This window comes from Aplidium turbinatum, chromosome 2, assembly GCF_918807975.1.
Source record: "Aplidium turbinatum chromosome 2, kaAplTurb1.1, whole genome shotgun sequence".
Lineage (NCBI taxonomy): Eukaryota > Metazoa > Chordata > Ascidiacea > Aplousobranchia > Polyclinidae > Aplidium > Aplidium turbinatum.
The window spans coordinates 43,209,699-43,226,358 of NC_137473.1; the positions used below are offsets into that span (position 1 = coordinate 43,209,699).

The 16,660-nt window shown below is 38.0% G+C and overlaps 1 protein-coding gene across 1 annotated transcript; it reads right to left on the bottom strand.

The window, feature by feature from the left end:
• Positions 1 to 5,509: 5,509 nt before the first annotated feature.
• Positions 5,510 to 9,108, bottom strand: LOC145764870 (ubiquitin carboxyl-terminal hydrolase 8-like). The gene is made up of 2 exons (XM_082576560.1): positions 6,195 to 9,108; positions 5,510 to 5,987 (listed from the first exon to the last, which is right to left on the bottom strand). The coding sequence occupies exons 1-2, from the start codon at positions 9,003 to 9,005 to the stop codon at positions 5,802 to 5,804; spliced, it is 2,997 nt and encodes a 998-aa protein (XP_082432686.1). The 5' UTR covers positions 9,006 to 9,108; the 3' UTR covers positions 5,510 to 5,801.
• Positions 9,109 to 16,660: the final 7,552 nt, after the last annotated feature.

Below are 16,660 nucleotides of genomic sequence, written 5' to 3' on the forward strand. Positions count from 1 at the left end.
CAGACTGCTTGTAGCCAATGTTCCAACTTCCTCAACCGATAAGGAATCGACTCTCGGAGTGTGTGCTTAAGCAACGCATTTCAAGGGCAACTCTTCATTAGTGGGCTTAGTAAATGAAATAGTTCACGGACACTTCAACAAGCGTAAACTTCACTCTGTCAATCTCGGTCAATGGCTTGCAGCAGTGGTTTAAAGCCTCTACTCTACAAGTACGCAAAAGTGCCAAGATTAAACTGTCAAAGCTTTTCCTTTCTAAGGATGAAGATGCTCACAATTAACTAATTTTCTGTGCTATTGTCTTCCGCTACAAGTTTAAGACAAGGGCGAACGCCTTCTGCATACGGCTTCCAAATCCAAGCCATTTTTTGCAACATACGCAGGGATGGAGGAACCTCGTGGGCCTGGGCCCACCTACTTTATTTTCTGGGTGGGCCTGGCCCATTCACTTTTGAAAGCCAAGTTTCTTTGAAAAGGTAGCGAAAACGGCAAATTAGAGAAAGAGTTCCCAAAAAAAGTTCTTCAATTATTTAATACACCTTAGTTTGATTACACAGGCCAGCAAAAAATGTTGGGACCAAAGGTGAGAGTCATTTTAGAGTATTTCAGGGCCCCTGATTCCAAGAATGCACTTAGTTTTTTAGAATTTTTGAAACTACCAGGAATTGAATTTGGAACCAAGATTACGTTCCTCCGTAACAAGGATAAAATTTCAAGCAGCTACTTTAATGAAGAACATAACTTTGTATTTTGTAACTACATAAATGGCCTTCGTACCTTGATGGGTGTTGCTCAGTATAGTAAGCCTACCATAATAAAGAATTGCGCTTGTTCATCGATGGCTTTGTTTTGCTTATTCGTCTAGTTTGTTAAGCAAAACAATGTATGTATTTTGTTTGTACTTAGTAGCTTAGTTAGTAAGTCTGACATTGTTGAATTCAACAAATACATTAGGGTAAAGCACAAGTTGTTTATTCTACATCTTGTATCCTAAGGCTTGCTTCACGTCGTATTTTGATTGTTACTAGGCCAGTAAACGTTAAATAGCCGTTCGTTTGGGTTGTAATCAACGTGATTGGTTCCAAAAATAGCATTTTTACAACTCAGAAATGTGCCTGGGATTACTTTCAGTTTTATCTATGTAATAAACGACACGACGTTAAATCTATAGGGGCTCAAAATTGCAAAAAAAACATTTTTGCGGTAGGCTAGGCTATCTCAAAAGCTAGAGCCAATTCGAAAAAATAAGTGCATTTTCTGAATCAGGGGCCTCGAAATGGTAGCCACTTTAACAAGTCGAAATTCTGCCACTGAAATTGATTAGAATGAAACCGCCAACCAATCATAAGCTACGGTTTAAGTGACGTAAAAAATGGCGAAAAGAAGATGATAGGAAGCAAATTAAGTGATGGATTTTTTGTCAGCTGGTTGGCTTAGGATTAGGGCTAGAACGTAGTAATTTCATTGACGCGGGTTAGATTCTCACTACTGCTATTGCTCTTTTTCTTCTGTAATTACCAAATAAAGTTCAAAACAAGCATTAACTCTCTGGATGAGTGCTAGAAGGATCACAATTGGACGGTAGCCTCTTATAACGTGTTCTGATTGGTTAGCGGTTGCATTGTAGTCATTCGCAGTGGCAGAATTTCGACTTGTTAAAGTGGCTACCCCTCGAAATACCCTAAAATGACTCTCACATGCCGTGCCTTTCAAAAAAAAAATTTTTGTTTACCTGTGCAATCTTTGATAGCTCAATGATGAAATCTAATCTTCAAACTTTTCTGTTGAGCCCACTATTGATGGGCAGCACGTGTGGGCGTGGTTGCGTGTGATTGGTGGAGTAATCTATAAATCAATCTAACTGCTCTCTAATGTTAAAACAATGATATCATTACATATTATGCAGTGCATGCACGATTGCATGTAGGCCTACTGTATAATGCTGCAGATTATTTCTCCCAGGTTGGCATTTTAACTGTGTGTGTATTTTTGCTTTTTTATTTGTGTGTAAATCGCCATATTTTGTACAGCGCTGTAGAGCAATTTAACAATTTTGTAATTTGTTTGGCCAAATCGGGCCCAAAAACGGAAATTTTTTACTGGTTGGCACAAAAGGCAATCATGAAAACACAATGTATAAGCGATTGCAAGTATTAGGTATGCAGCAATGTTATGGGGGGTCTGGGGGGCGAAGCCCCCCAGAAGTTTGATTAACTTTGACTGCTACGCCTTTGGGCCCACCTACTTTTAAAATGGTTCCTCCATCCCTGAACATACGGTATGACAAATGTTTTTTGTTTTGATTTATACATACTAGAGTGACTAGACCATGTCATTGATAACGTTTGTACGAACTGTTGTACAAATTAAACTTACATTTACAACCACAAACAATTAGACAGTGATATTCAACTCGAAATATATTAGGCTACTGTACAAAAAAATGCCTAAAAACGCTTGATTGTGAGACGCTAGGAATTAGGAATACTTCTCGTGCGTAACAAAAATCTATCAGCAGAACCTTGCTGATATATAAAGCAAATTGCATTTCAATAAACTGTGGTTTGGTTGCTGAAGGTGATTCAGTTAGGAAGTCGGCAAGATCATCAAAATAATAATAGCATTTATACAGCGCCACATGACAAGTAAAAACCATACTCCTATTCGCAATAGCCTACATAATATTATTTGAAAATTACTCATAATGACTTTCAAACAAGAACGTAGGCCTATTTAGGTGAATCCTAAATTGATTAAAAGTGCTCGGACGTTTATTACAACACAACGACATTAATACTTTCAAATAGCCTATGAGCAGGGGAGATGTGGAACTAACTTCAGCAGAATACTTAATTACCCTTTAAAAAAACGGTTTGGGGACTGCCTGCTCAAAGCTATTCAAGACTTATATAGAGATAAGAACGCAATCATATCGGAAGATGAATTTTGGCAATATCGAGGGCAATCGTCACAATGCTGTTGTTACTCAATGGTCCTCATTAGTGATGAAACAAACTCCGGCGGTGTATATGCCAAGTGTGTGTGGCTGTGAGTCTAGTTCATGACCTTTCATAAATTTAATTTTATGTATCGTGTGGTATTGTAGTAACGCAAGAATACACAATTACACATGTTGACTGCAATATTGTTCTTAAATGTATATAATATACATGTTATATTATAACATATACAGTAGAATTCGCCTATAACGGCTTCGTTTATAACGTCAATTCGCCTATTACGTCACATTTCGCTCGGTCCGGCAGAATTCCTATCTTTTACGTACGTTGTACTTCGGCTACAACAGCATCGCCTATAACGTCAATTCGCATGTAACAGCATCCTTTATTGGTCCCCAGACGTCTTTTGTTCGTTTATAACGTCACTTTAAGCCATCACCTTCACCACGGTCAGTCTTTTAATCCAGTTAGCGCTGCTGCTTGCAAAGTGTCTTCTTTTTATGGGAAGGCTCCAAGCGTGTGGCTTAATTCCAGAAACGTGTGATTTTACTGAGTGTTCCGAAAGTGATGCAAACGTCATAACTCGTGAAACAGTAACAGAGAGCGATATTTTGCATGACATAGGCTACATGTACAAACTGCCGCAAAAGAGGAGGCCGATGATGATGGCGACGATCCTGTAGAAGCCGTTTCAACCCCAGTAGAAGCCCTTAAGTCAATCAGACAACTAGACCGATACTTCCGAAGTCACGACGATAGCGAGCAAATCCTACATTATTTAACAAAAGCTGAACGCTATGTGGTAGAGAAATCCGTGTCAAAACCGAAACAGCTGAAGATCAATGCCTTTTTTGCTAATAAACAATGAACTTCTCTACTACCGTATGCAACGAGTTGTATTGCGCAAATTTCCTGTACCTTTCGCTGGAGGTTATTTTTTTTAACAATTTCTTTGTTTACTGTATTTTCTGCGTGACTTTTGTCAGTTTGGTGGTACACAGTAAACCTGACTGGATTATACACCTCTTTCTTTAATCAAAAGTCGGCAGCTGTGGCCGAGTGGTTAGCGCGTTGGGCTCGCAGTCGAGAGCCTGCATGTTCGACTCCAGCCACCCGCACTTGCTGTTGTTTCTCTGGGCAAGAAACTTTACGATAATTGCCTCTACCCAGTGATCGATTTCGAGTAATGGGTAGTACCAAATTTAAGTCATAAGTAGAGCAGACAACCGGAAACAGACATTGCTGTCGGCTGCAGCGTGGGTCAGGTGTACGTCGGAAGGCGTACACCGATGCATAGCGCTCAAGTCCGCTTTCCCGCAATGCAGGATAAAGATAAACCAAAACCAAACAAAAGACAGTTTTGGAATAGTTTGCGGTAGTTCGTCTATAACGTCAATTCGGCTATAACGTCAGTTTTTGCAATCCCCTAGAGGTGCCGTTATAGGCGAATTCTACTGTATGTAGATTGAAAATGGGTTCAAGAAAGTCAATCAAAAAGCTTGAATATCTTAAAACAATAGGCTACATAAGGTGGATAGAAAACATAGCCAAATTTGTAATCCATCAAACCAAAGAGAAAAACATACTAAACGGAAGTGCGTTTCTTGAATTTTGAAAACTTGCGGATTGAATATTACTTCGGATTTAAACATCTTCATCCGACTTAAAATTTTCATCACATATATTTACTATCCTACTATGAAGAGATTGCAGCCAGAATGTTAAAGAATGTTACTAGGTTTCAAAAATATGTAGATTTTTATTGTCTGAATTATACGCAGTACCGTAGGTGAAAAATCACTATATTAATATCATGATTATGCTGAGTGTCGCCTATCGAAATTTGTGACTCAATTCAGCTCAAACATTTAACGCAGCATGCAACGTAAGATTGTATAATTTTTAACAATTTGCTATTAAACATCAAAAATTGTATTTGTTTGTAATTATGGGTCAAGTCCATGACATATGTAGTTGTGTGTCTTGAAATTTATTTAACTAGTTTATGTTGCTATCATAGTACCGTATCATATTGTACGGCACCAGGCTATTTGCACACACAGTAGAAAAAGTCGCACACACGACACGAAACTTATTAGTGTGAGTTTTGCGACATAGGCTACAACATTTTTAAAGGGGTTTATTGTAGAGCAACTTAAAAAAAAAAACAGCAAAGAGTTGCTGTAGTGCAAAGTGAAGATTTAATGCATTTTCACAAGAGAAACCCTCTGTGAAGAAAAATTAAACATTTGCTGCATCAGTTTAACAACTCCCACATTTTAATAAAAAAAAATCGAGTATCAAGCAATCACAGGTTTGTTACAATACCTGACAATATGAACAAGCTATACATTACGCCAGACCGGAAAAAACGGGTCTGCTACTATTCGGTGAGTCTGATTCGGTGAGTTCCTAACCTCTAACCCCTAACCCTAACCCCAACCCCCTAACCCTAAAACGGCAATGATAATTAGGCTGCGGTACCCAATAATTAAAAAAAAAAATTGAAAAAATCCCCCGTTAAGGGATCGGACTCACCGAAACGGGCCATTTCCGAAAAAACACATCAACCCAGCTGAGATTAGCTACTGCAGCAGTTACTCGTTAATACATCTTCAAATGTAAGCGCATCAGAGTGAAAATTAACAACCCCGCTTACGATTTCACAAATAGCACAATAATAATATGTAAAAATAAAAGCAAAAAATATCTATAGATGAAAGTCGTCACGACATAGGGTAATTGTTGCATCACCATCCCAGTGTCAAAGGTGAGGAGTGAGGACTGATGATTACCAGGGAGCATTCTATTGCACAATAAATACAGCAACAGCAATGGAAGCTGTTAAAGAGGAGTGTGTCTTGGAACTTGGCGGGGGTAAGCACTGTAGAACAATATGAAGGCTGTCGAATCATGAGGGGAGGAAATCTGATAAGCCTCAGTGTCATCAAACTTGTACCATTTGTTGTTTAGGACGCTCCTGCACGAGGCGGTGTAGTGACCGCTATCTAACCCCGCTCCGTGGTGATGCTGGTCAATAAAGCATATTTATTAGAAGTCGTTTAGCATAAAATTAGACTGTTCTAGAAAAGAAGGTGGATAACGGGAGTATGATAATAGAAATTGAGTAGCCTATTCAACGTGCCATATTAAAAAACTTGGGATAAACTCTGTTACATAGCCTAATTTTGAACATTACATAATCCCGAAAAAGAAAAATCAACAAGTTCTACTCACCGATACAGCAAATAAATCATAATTGCGGCGTTTTTGTGGTCCTCTTGTGTACTCCTGCAAGTCAAGGCCAGTAGCAGGAAAATTAATGTTTGTATGAATTTTATCTCTCCACCGTCCAGTGTGAACAAATCGCTTTAAATGTATAATCAGTATTGGAGGAAGTTTCCATATTGCAATCGTTCTCACAGCCTCACGCAGAACATTGCAACCTGGACACTTCCACTTGTCATCACCGGTCATCTTTTCCTTCTTGCTGAAATCCCTTACAAGGTCGTATATTGAAGCTGACCTAGATGGCAGAGATAGTGTAAGAAACCGAAATACATCAAACTTTCTGGATGTCTTCCCACAAGAGAGACATTGCACAGTTGCTTTAAACTGTCCGGTGAACAGCTCAACAATGATTGACTCGTGCCGCTTTTTGTAATACTTCCATGCCTCCATCGCTGCATCATTATCACTCAAATGGTCGTTGTCTGGCTCTTCCTCATATTTAAATTTTGTTATTCGGTTTAAGTCTTCATGCAAACCATCAAGCAACATCAGTAAAAGTTCATGAGAATCTTCTTGTGAGTAACCACCAAACAATGGATTAATAGAGCCAGCAAGCTGCTTCATGTCACTGGGAATTAGATATTTGTATTGACCACTCCAGACAGCTCGCAGAAGCACAGCGAAGCACTCTGCAACCTTACCTCCATGGCCAAGGATGTTCTTCTTGTTGATATCACTACGATATGAGTTTGTCAAAATGTATTCAGCCAGTTGTGTTGTATTAAACATGCACTGCAGCACTGAATTCATATAACATGAATTTCCAAGGTTGCGTAAGCCACATATTCCTCTATCTCCTCCACCATAAACACCACGAAGAGACAAATTGAGTTGGGAAGAAGTTTGGTCTGATTCTTCTTGATAGTTTGGTTTCATATCTCTACTGGGCATTTCAACTAGCTTGCGTGGGAGAAGAGTTTCAGGCTTATCAAGCCGGTTTGGTATATGTGGTAGTTTTGTTTCTTCTTGTATCATTTTTGCAATGTTTGGAGATGAAAAAGACCGTTTAAGGCTAAAGGACTGATTATCTGGTTCATCTTTCAATGGAGCACGGTAAACATTATTGTCTGTTGGTGCGGTAGGTTTTTTTGATTTGTTTACTGGCAAAACTAAGTTTGTTTTATCGACTTTGGTCTTCCGCACACTAGCATATGTTGGAGGTGGCACTCCAGGGGTAACAGGTTTTACAACATTTTCAGGTTGAAGGTTTGGTGGTTTTGGAACAGAACTTGTTGTTGTGGAAAGATTGCTTGGAACAACAGTCTTCTTTACTTCTTTGCAATTGTCTGGTAGTTTATTAATTTCATGTGTAGTTTGTACTGAAACTGGATGGTTTGTTATATGTTCAGGTGAAGTGGCTGGTGTGCTTGGACTAGAGTTTAGAATTTTTGGTTCTTTTAAATCAGCTGTATTTGCAACTGCTGTTTTTTTTGTGACTATTTGTGATTCTGTAGATACTTCCTGATCCTGTTTCTTATTAGCATGTGCTGATGAAACAGTATTTACTTTTTTTGGAGAAATTTGTTCAGGAACTGTTGAAATCTTTGAAGTTTGTGCAATATCAACATGGTTTTTAGATTTTTCCACCGCTCTGCCATCACCTGGTTTGTTGATGTTTCTCATTGTCGCAGCTAATTCTTTTTCTGCTTCCAACTTCCTTTCTTTGATCTGGTGTGCTTCTCGTTCCAGAGCTTGAAGTTCAGCTGACTTTTTCTTTTTTTCTATTTCAAGGAGTCGCATTTCATTTTCCTCTTTTTCCTTCTTCATTTTCAAAATCTTTTGCTCCAGCTCATCAACTTCATTCTGACTAATACTAGGTGGCTGAACTTCAATTTCACTAAATTTAGAGGATTTCACATCAGGAACAGTGGGTTTAGTAGAGCGGTCTACCTGGGCAGGGACTAGTCGAGTAAAGGATAAACCTGACTTTTCAATAGACGGCTGATTAGAAGCTTCGATAGGGAGAACTTTTGGTTGAACAACCTTAGGTTTTGTTGAGCGATCAAATGCTGGAAGATTTTTTGAAGTATTTAGTTTTTCTTCTGGGAGTGGTGGTGTGGATGGGAGTTGAGGTGTGGATGTAACCGGTGGAACAACTTTTGATAAAGAAAAAGTTTTATCAATTTTAGGATATAATCCTGATGGAGCGGAATTATTGAAAGTTGTTGATGGTGTTTCTGTTGGATGTACTGTTGTCTCATTTGTGTTAAAATGACCTGAAACAACTTCACTTGGACTTAGAGGAGACTTAGCATCTTTTTTGACATCTGTTTCTTCATCAGAACTAGCAGCTTCAAAACCTTTGTCTTGAGTGGATTGAAAGTTTTTTTTCAAATCAGAGTAATTGAAATCCAACATGCTGTTTACTTTGCTTGTTTTTGGTTTATTGTCTGGTGGAGTAACTCGAGGATTAGATGTAAATTGAGGAAAAGACTCTAACCATTCAGAATAGCCACCTTCTAGTACAACTGGAGAACGCTTCAGTTCTTTCTCTTGCTCCCATTTGTATATTGAATCTTTTAAACTACGTAATGCATCTGATTTATTTTCCAATCGCTTTAAACTTGAATGCCAGTCTACCAATACTATAATTTCAACAGTGTCTCTTGCATTCCACTGCTGAATGAATGTCAACGGAATTCCTTTTTTAATTTTGGCAGTGACAGAGCCAGGAGTAATTGCATTATTTGGAACATTGATGGATGAAGGATGAATAAAGTGAGAGTTTTCATAGTCATCAACAGAACGAATATCCATGAGCAAAACAGATTTTTTATCTTTGTACAAAAGCTGATACAATTGTTGACTGGTTAGTGACCCTGTTGGAAAAGAGTATTCTTCTTTCACCTCTTTGCATCCATTAGTATTTACTGGCCCGTTTTGTGCTGGCCCTTCTTGTAGTTTAGGTTTGGTTTCCTTGTGCTTTTTGTATCTTTTCTTTAGTGAATCAGACAGTTTTTCAGCTTTTTCAAGGGCTGTTACAGACTTAGCACTTCCAAACAATGTATTGTAGTGGGTTGCTTGTTTTTGAAACTCTTTGCTTTTACGAACTTTTGTTGTTGCATCCAAGTATCTCATGAACAAAATATAAGCACGCTCTTCATCATAGTCTGTGTATGCCGTTTCAGCACATTGGTAAGTTTTATTGACAAGCGTTAAATGAGCTTTAATTCCTTTGCTTTTATCAAATTCATATGAACACTTTTCATTTAATTCAGACATAGATTTTGCAATGTATAGGTCTTTGCATTTAACTTTGGCCATGACTTTTTATTTCTAAACACACAATCCTGAATAGACAAGAGAAGTCATTGGTAACAATGTAAATTTAATAAAAGAAGACTTTTGATCAGAATCAAAGCATTTGAAGCAGATGATACAAAGCAGAAAATCAAAAAGTATAATTTGAAAAGTTGATCACAAAAACATAATATCTTGATCACAAAAACCAGCTACCAAGAATACAATGTGGTAGCCGTTAGGTAGTCGTATGCAATTAGACAATGACTTTTTTACAGATTTAAAATGGGATGGCATTTGCACTTATAAATATAATATAGGCTATTCAACTAAAAAGAAATCTAGCCACAATTAGTATTTGCACCATTGTTACAAAATATTAATAAACAATTCACTCAATTATGATCGCCTACATAAATTCAAAATCTCCCCTTCCCCAAGTTAAGAACCTGTGGCCTCACTCACATATTTTTCATCGGATCTGATATACAAGTTTTCGCTCTGGTCAAAATCAGAGGTGGGCATCTGCTACTTTAAAAGTAGCATGCTATCTGCTACAAAAGTAGTGCAGGACCTGCTGGGCGCTGGCAAAACTTGTGCTAAAGTTGTTGTAAAGTGTTTTGTGACTTCAAAATGACTCTAAACACGAATGATGTCATCCATTTACACTGCCATTACAACGTTGTCATAGAAGGGTGCAACCAGACCAAAACAAAAGTCTAAGCTGTGTTGCAAGACGCTGCCAGATGAATTTCTCTGCAGCAGCCAACTAAATTCCAAAAGCGCAACTTCAACAAAAATAGTTGGTTGGTTTTGAATCTTTATCCTCGGACTGACAAAGCCTTGATGGGTTATTCCTAGTAGTTTCGCATACCTGTAGAGACTCTTGACACAGGGCCGGTTACCGAGATTGGCAGAGTGAAGTTTTCCGATTGTTGAAGTGTTGTTGCAGGCAGGGCCGGATTAAGGTTTTCATGGACCTGGGGCTATTGGTAATCTGAGGCCTATATTTCATTCCCCTCATTGTACCAATCAGAATTAAAATGAAATAACAAAAATTATACCCGAAGTACAGTATTTACTTATTAAACTCATTCAAATGACATGTTTTCTGGATTTAGACAAAGCAAAGCTGTTAATAGGCTATAACATCATCGGTGTCTATTTTTTTCCAAAATTTTGTTTTCAATGCAGAGTAGAGCTAAGGAATGCAATCTTTTCTGGTCCATGGATGAACGCAGTTGATTCTTTACTCTTTTAAGCACTGAAAATGAGCGCTCACCTGAACAATTAGAAATCATCAGACAACGATACATTCTTAGTAGCCTACAACAAATACGTCAGGAAATGCATAGCCTACATAAACTCATTTTCATTGATGAATCTAAACATTCGAGTTTTTTTGCTGCATTCGCTGTTAAAATAGTGTTGTTTAAGCAGTGCAGAAAAATGAATCATCTCTTCAGGCAGTGATTCTTCCAAAATCTAGATCATCTGGGTAATAGTGAAGCAATGTTTTAGCACTCTCTTCAATTTTACAGTTAGACATGGTCAGGGGCGGCGCCAGCCAAAGATGAGTGGGGTGGACAAAAATATTTCGAGGTAATATAGCCTACTAGCGTAAAGTATGGTCACTAATATTACCAATTGCGATGTGATTCACTGCAGCTCGGTTGTGAAATTTATTGAAAAATAAACAAAAGAAATTGCAAGGGGGCAAAAGCTCGTTTTCCATTGAGAGCACTCTGAATTATGAACAATAAAATAGATAAAACGGAAATGATCCGTTTTATAAAGTACGAAGGTATCAAAAGTTACCAAAATCTTGGTGACATATCAAAATTCAGTTTTCTCTGGTTATAACCAGTGTTTTAAGTCGTTTTATGGGACCAAACGCTCCCATACATTTCCTCTGCGGTCCATAGAATTGCCGACTATACGATCTTGATGTTAGCAAGCATGTCGTTATTTCATGTGATAGAGCTGCTGCAATGATAGGCGGCCTCATAAAAATTTATTGGGTGGCCCCTTAAACAGAATTTTAAAAAGCCTCCCAATTACCCAATAATAGCCTACCTATAGCCATAGGTTAAGAATCACTGCGTTAGAGTTTTATTTTGCGCTCGCAGGTCAGTTTAAAAGCTTCCACCAACTTTTGAAGATCAGTGTTATCGGCAATGTCTCACTCCCTGCTGATCTGCACCAGATGTTCAAGTCTTTGTGATGACATGGCAGCTCGCAGATAATTGCTCATTATCTTAACTTTGCTGTGAATACGTTCACAAGATGCCACAGTCACGGGCAAAGTAGCAACAATAGCAATAATTTGAAACAAATCGTTGTACAAATGATTAAGATCGTTTTTTTCAAACAATTTCAAAAGTGAAGGCAAACACAACCACAGGGTCTCACACAACCACGTGGTCAATCCATTTTTGTGCTTTTCAAATTCTAGTTTCCACTTTTGACAATTAACTGACCTCAAAAAAAAGAAGATATTGCTGCCCAACTTGATTTTCATCGAAATTATAGAATTTGGCTAAATATTCAACTGTAGGCAAATTTGATGGAGACATGTGCGTGGGATAAAATGCAGGTGCATTTGACATTAATTCACAGGGTTGATCTGAGTAACGCTTTGTAAGTTCATTTTGCATTCTGTCAAGAAAGGGATAAAAAAATCTCTTAACTTTTCTGTAATGGATTCAGATTCACTCCATGGAAGACTGTTGCAACCTGTCAATAATGTTTGACCATCTCGGAATTGGCTGGGTAGGTAGCGGCATCGCTCAGCCGACGTGGTGGTTTCTCTGGTAATTTGATTTCGATCCGCAAACATAAAACAAAATGCAGCATCTTTCGAAGTCGAGTAGCCTACTCCACCCACCCAAACTCTGAATACCATTTCTTTTGAAATCGGTATATCTTTTTGCACTGCTCCGACTGCGGAAAAACTATCAGGGGCTGAATCGGGCCAGATTTAACAACAAATTCGCGATTATCGCCGTGGATCACTTCAGACGCCGGATCCCTTTCAGACATTTCGATAAATAGCAAGACAGCAATATTCCAATTAGGCTACCTCTTCGAGCCAAATAAAATCGACCTTCACTTAAACTTAGCTCATGAATCAGTTCAGTTCAGTTTGTTTTTATTTCTGACCATCACAACGAAAAAACAATATATGACAAACATAGCAGAGGTCTAGAAAAAAGTAGAAGCGACAAAACGCGGACGTTAAAACGTGCATGATACCAAAGCAGGACAATCAGTTTGAAATATGGCACGGTCGCAACACCTTAGTGAATGATTACTGATTTAAGATTTTGACTTCTGAGGGTGGCCATCGACTCTTTCTATTAATTCTATATCTTGATTGTTACGTCAAAATTACGGAACAAAAAAACGTGGTGAACTAGCAAACACCACAAAAGCTTGTGTCTCAGCTGTGACGTGACAAAAGCCATCACCTCAAAATGGTAAAATTAAACTACAATCATCAATCAATACAACAGAGCGATAACAATGAAGTTTCTTCATTTCTTCGTATAAGTCAATGCTGCAAAAGTAATAGTAATAATACGTAAGAAGTTGAAATTAATTTATGACGCTGTCACTAGGCTCCCCTAACCTTCCGCATACACCCCCCAAGTTTTCTCATCGGATCTCGACGAATTACAAAATCGACTCTAAATAGGAGTGGAGTGGACATGTCCACCCCAGTCCACCCCGTGGCGCCGCTACTGGACATGGTGTTTAATTCCGCCAGAAACGAAAATCTTATTTGAAGACGATCGTATGCTGCGATGCGGGATTTCATACACAAAATAATTTGGTCAATGATTGGCAAATATGAGTCTACTTTGAATCTGCACGATGGATCAAGTGATGTGTTTTCAGATCCACCTTCGCTATCCAAGCATACTTTTCTTCTCTTCCTTCTTGAAATTTCTTCATTCAATATAATGATGACAGCCACTTAATACTCCCCGCCAGGATTACTCAATTAATTTTAACAAAGGTCCAGTTTAACAAGTTGTCTATTTTTAGCGGTCCGGTGAACAAGTTATTTCACACGCAACCACGAAAGCTAAACTATTTTATCAAACCACTTTCTTAAGTAAAATGTAACTCGAATTAGATTTCTGAGGAAGTATTGGAGAGTTTGGGAGTCGAAGACCCCCAGCAATTAGGATAATCACAGTAGAAATTGCTTCCTTCCAGTAGAAATATGTTTAAAAAAGCCCTGAAACGTGGCAAAGAGGGTATTCTTCCAAAAGCTCAAGGTCCACCATCAACCCCCAGAAGGTCCGGATTCAGACCGCGGTCCGCCAGTTGAGTAGCCCTGCTCTACCCTTTTCTTTGAGCTTTTGAAATTGGGATCTAAATTTTTGAACAAAGTTATGTATACCCTGAAGCAGATTTGTTGCCTTATTCAAAGTAATTTTGCTATCCTGGAGCGCCCGACTAGTTTTATAAAACCGTTCCATTATGCAAGACCATAACTCAATTAAAATAACGGTTTACACAGTTAGCGTTCGTTCTATGATATTCGTCCTTTATTTTTTCGATCCTGATAATAAGCATGTCAGTTGCTCTTAGTAAGTTGTTATCGGTGGGCCTATTTTGTTGGTGGGCCTGGGGCTGCAGCCCCATCAGCCCCCGCCTTAATCCGGCCCTGGTTGCAGGGAATTATTCCATTCATAGGTGCCACTGAATGGAGAGCAGTTTTTTAAATGCGCTGCTCAAGCGCACACCCCGAGAGTCGAACCAGCGTTGCTTGATCTTGAGCCGGGCGCGTAACCACTGAGCTATCGAGGCAAAATATTTACCGATCCATAAACAAACAAAACAAAGTAACCTTAGCAGGTTTGACATGTTGTATTACACTGAGATATAACATAATTAAAAAAATTAACTCAAACATTTTTGACCGGTTTTTGACACGTACTTGTGTCCACATCAGGAATTACTTAAAACTGCAATATACATAAAATGAAAGTTGTAAGATAAATCTAACTATGCACTTATTTTATCAGATGAATAATAGACAGGACACTTAAAGGTATGCCTGAAGGTGGATATAAAGATTGGCTTTATTGCCTTCCCGTCCACTTAATCTAAATCTTTAACCACCAGGTGTAAGCCTGGATACGACAAACAAAAAAAAACTTATATTTGAAGAAATTTGAAAATGAACCTCAAAATCTTAAAGTCTCCTGAAATCGAATTTTTTCCCCAACAACTTTGAAATTCCCCGAATTAATGAAATTTTTTAGAATGTGGCAACACCACGTTTCAGAATCATTCAGTGAAGCCACACTCTTTCAAATTTATTTAACTTTATTTTTTATTGCTGTCACAAACAATCAAACATGCAATAGATATCTCCAAATGAATACTAACTTAAGAGTTAGCTTGATCTGCTGAGCTTAATGGGATTTTCAAATACTTTTTACCCGCTTTTTTTCCAATTTTATTATAATTTTACAAAAAAAATAAAAATAAATATTTGCACCTACTGAGGCACAGGCTCGGTCGGGCTTCCTGTAGTGGTCTTGGTGTACGCTGCACCTATCAAGAACTTAAAAATTCATTTTTGTCTTAATTTATGAAATTTAAATCGAATTAAATGTCGACCACCAAGTTTGCTCCATCGCATTTTCTCGATACACCTTCAAATTTCTAAATCTGGTAACTCTGGTCTTATGATCAGATCAGACAAAGCTGCCAGATACAAAACCACTAATGTTGGTCGAAAAAAGCAATGTTTGATTTATTTCTCAAGTTTAGAAATTCACACCAAATTATTCAAATAGGCTTTAATTTTGTAATACTAAAAATAACTATTTTAAAGCGTCGAAAATTTGTGGCAATAAACTGAAGTATTTTTAGTACTTTTGGACAACGATTGCTAATTTTGGCTTAATCTGGCAAAAATTTGAGGAATTTTTGAAAAGCATTGATGGGTTTTTGTGTAGTTATTGAGTTTTTGTGTAGCTGAGTTTTTGGTGTTCTTCAATTTTAGCCGCAGTTTTTGCCCGTTCGTGTGTAAGAGCTACCTTTAATAATTTAATAGTTGTTTATCTGCTAATAAATTTCATGCAAATATTACCCTAAAAGTGTTTCCAGAAAGCGCTATAATCCATTGTTTGAGTGTAATTTTTCAAAAATTTTCCGGGGGAGTATGCCCAAGGGTTGCAAGTCGATATTGAAAAAAGTAGGGGATATATCGATATCGATAGTCAAACAAAAAAGTAGAGAAATATCCGATTTTGATAGCCTCCCAAAAAAGTAGAGATATATCCGATTTCAATAGCCTCCCAAAAAAGAAGGGAATAATGAATAGGCTAATCGATATTAAACGCAATTAAAAAAAACAAACAAATCAAGTACCTGATTTTATACTGCCTACCAGTGTTCCCTTTCTGCTCAATCATGCATAACTTCAAACAAAATGCTTATCCTTTCAATCCCGCTTGATCGGTATTGTTCAATTATCGTTTTTCTCGCATGAGCGTCAAAATACGCTATGATATCTTTGTCCGTCGTATGTTATTAAGTAAAATTGAAGACTTGAAAAAATTCGCAAAACAATCGAATAAAGAATATCGATTCACATAAAAAAAAGTAAAGAAAAACCATAAACGATATTGGCGGAAAAAAGAAAAGACTATGACGTAATCGATATTGAAAAAGTAGAGAATAGCGCTATCGAATAGCGATTTCGAACCGATACTTGCAACCCTGCCCAGGACCCCCTAGAATACGCGTGCCTTTGGCACGCTTTAACCCCTACCAGTTTTATTGCTACCCTTGCTCAACCCACCAGGATACGCCACTGCACATCAAGTGGCGATGGCTTAAATCAAACACTTTGTTGTTCTCTTCAATTCATCAAATATTTGCCCCCCCCCAAATTTTTTTTTCTGGCTAAGTCACTGATTCGTGAGGTGGATTTATAGCCTACACTCACGCCATTGAATCATGACAAGAAATGCCCAAGTTCAAATCGAAACGTGACTATTTCATCTAAAACGAGGAAGTTTGATGCATATTATCATTTCCATTGCATTGCAATGAATCTTTATGCTAACGTCAAATTCAAATACATTTGCATGCATTTTTAGTCGATAAGTAATGGCCTGGTTGCAGATCAAAAGTTTGTTCGA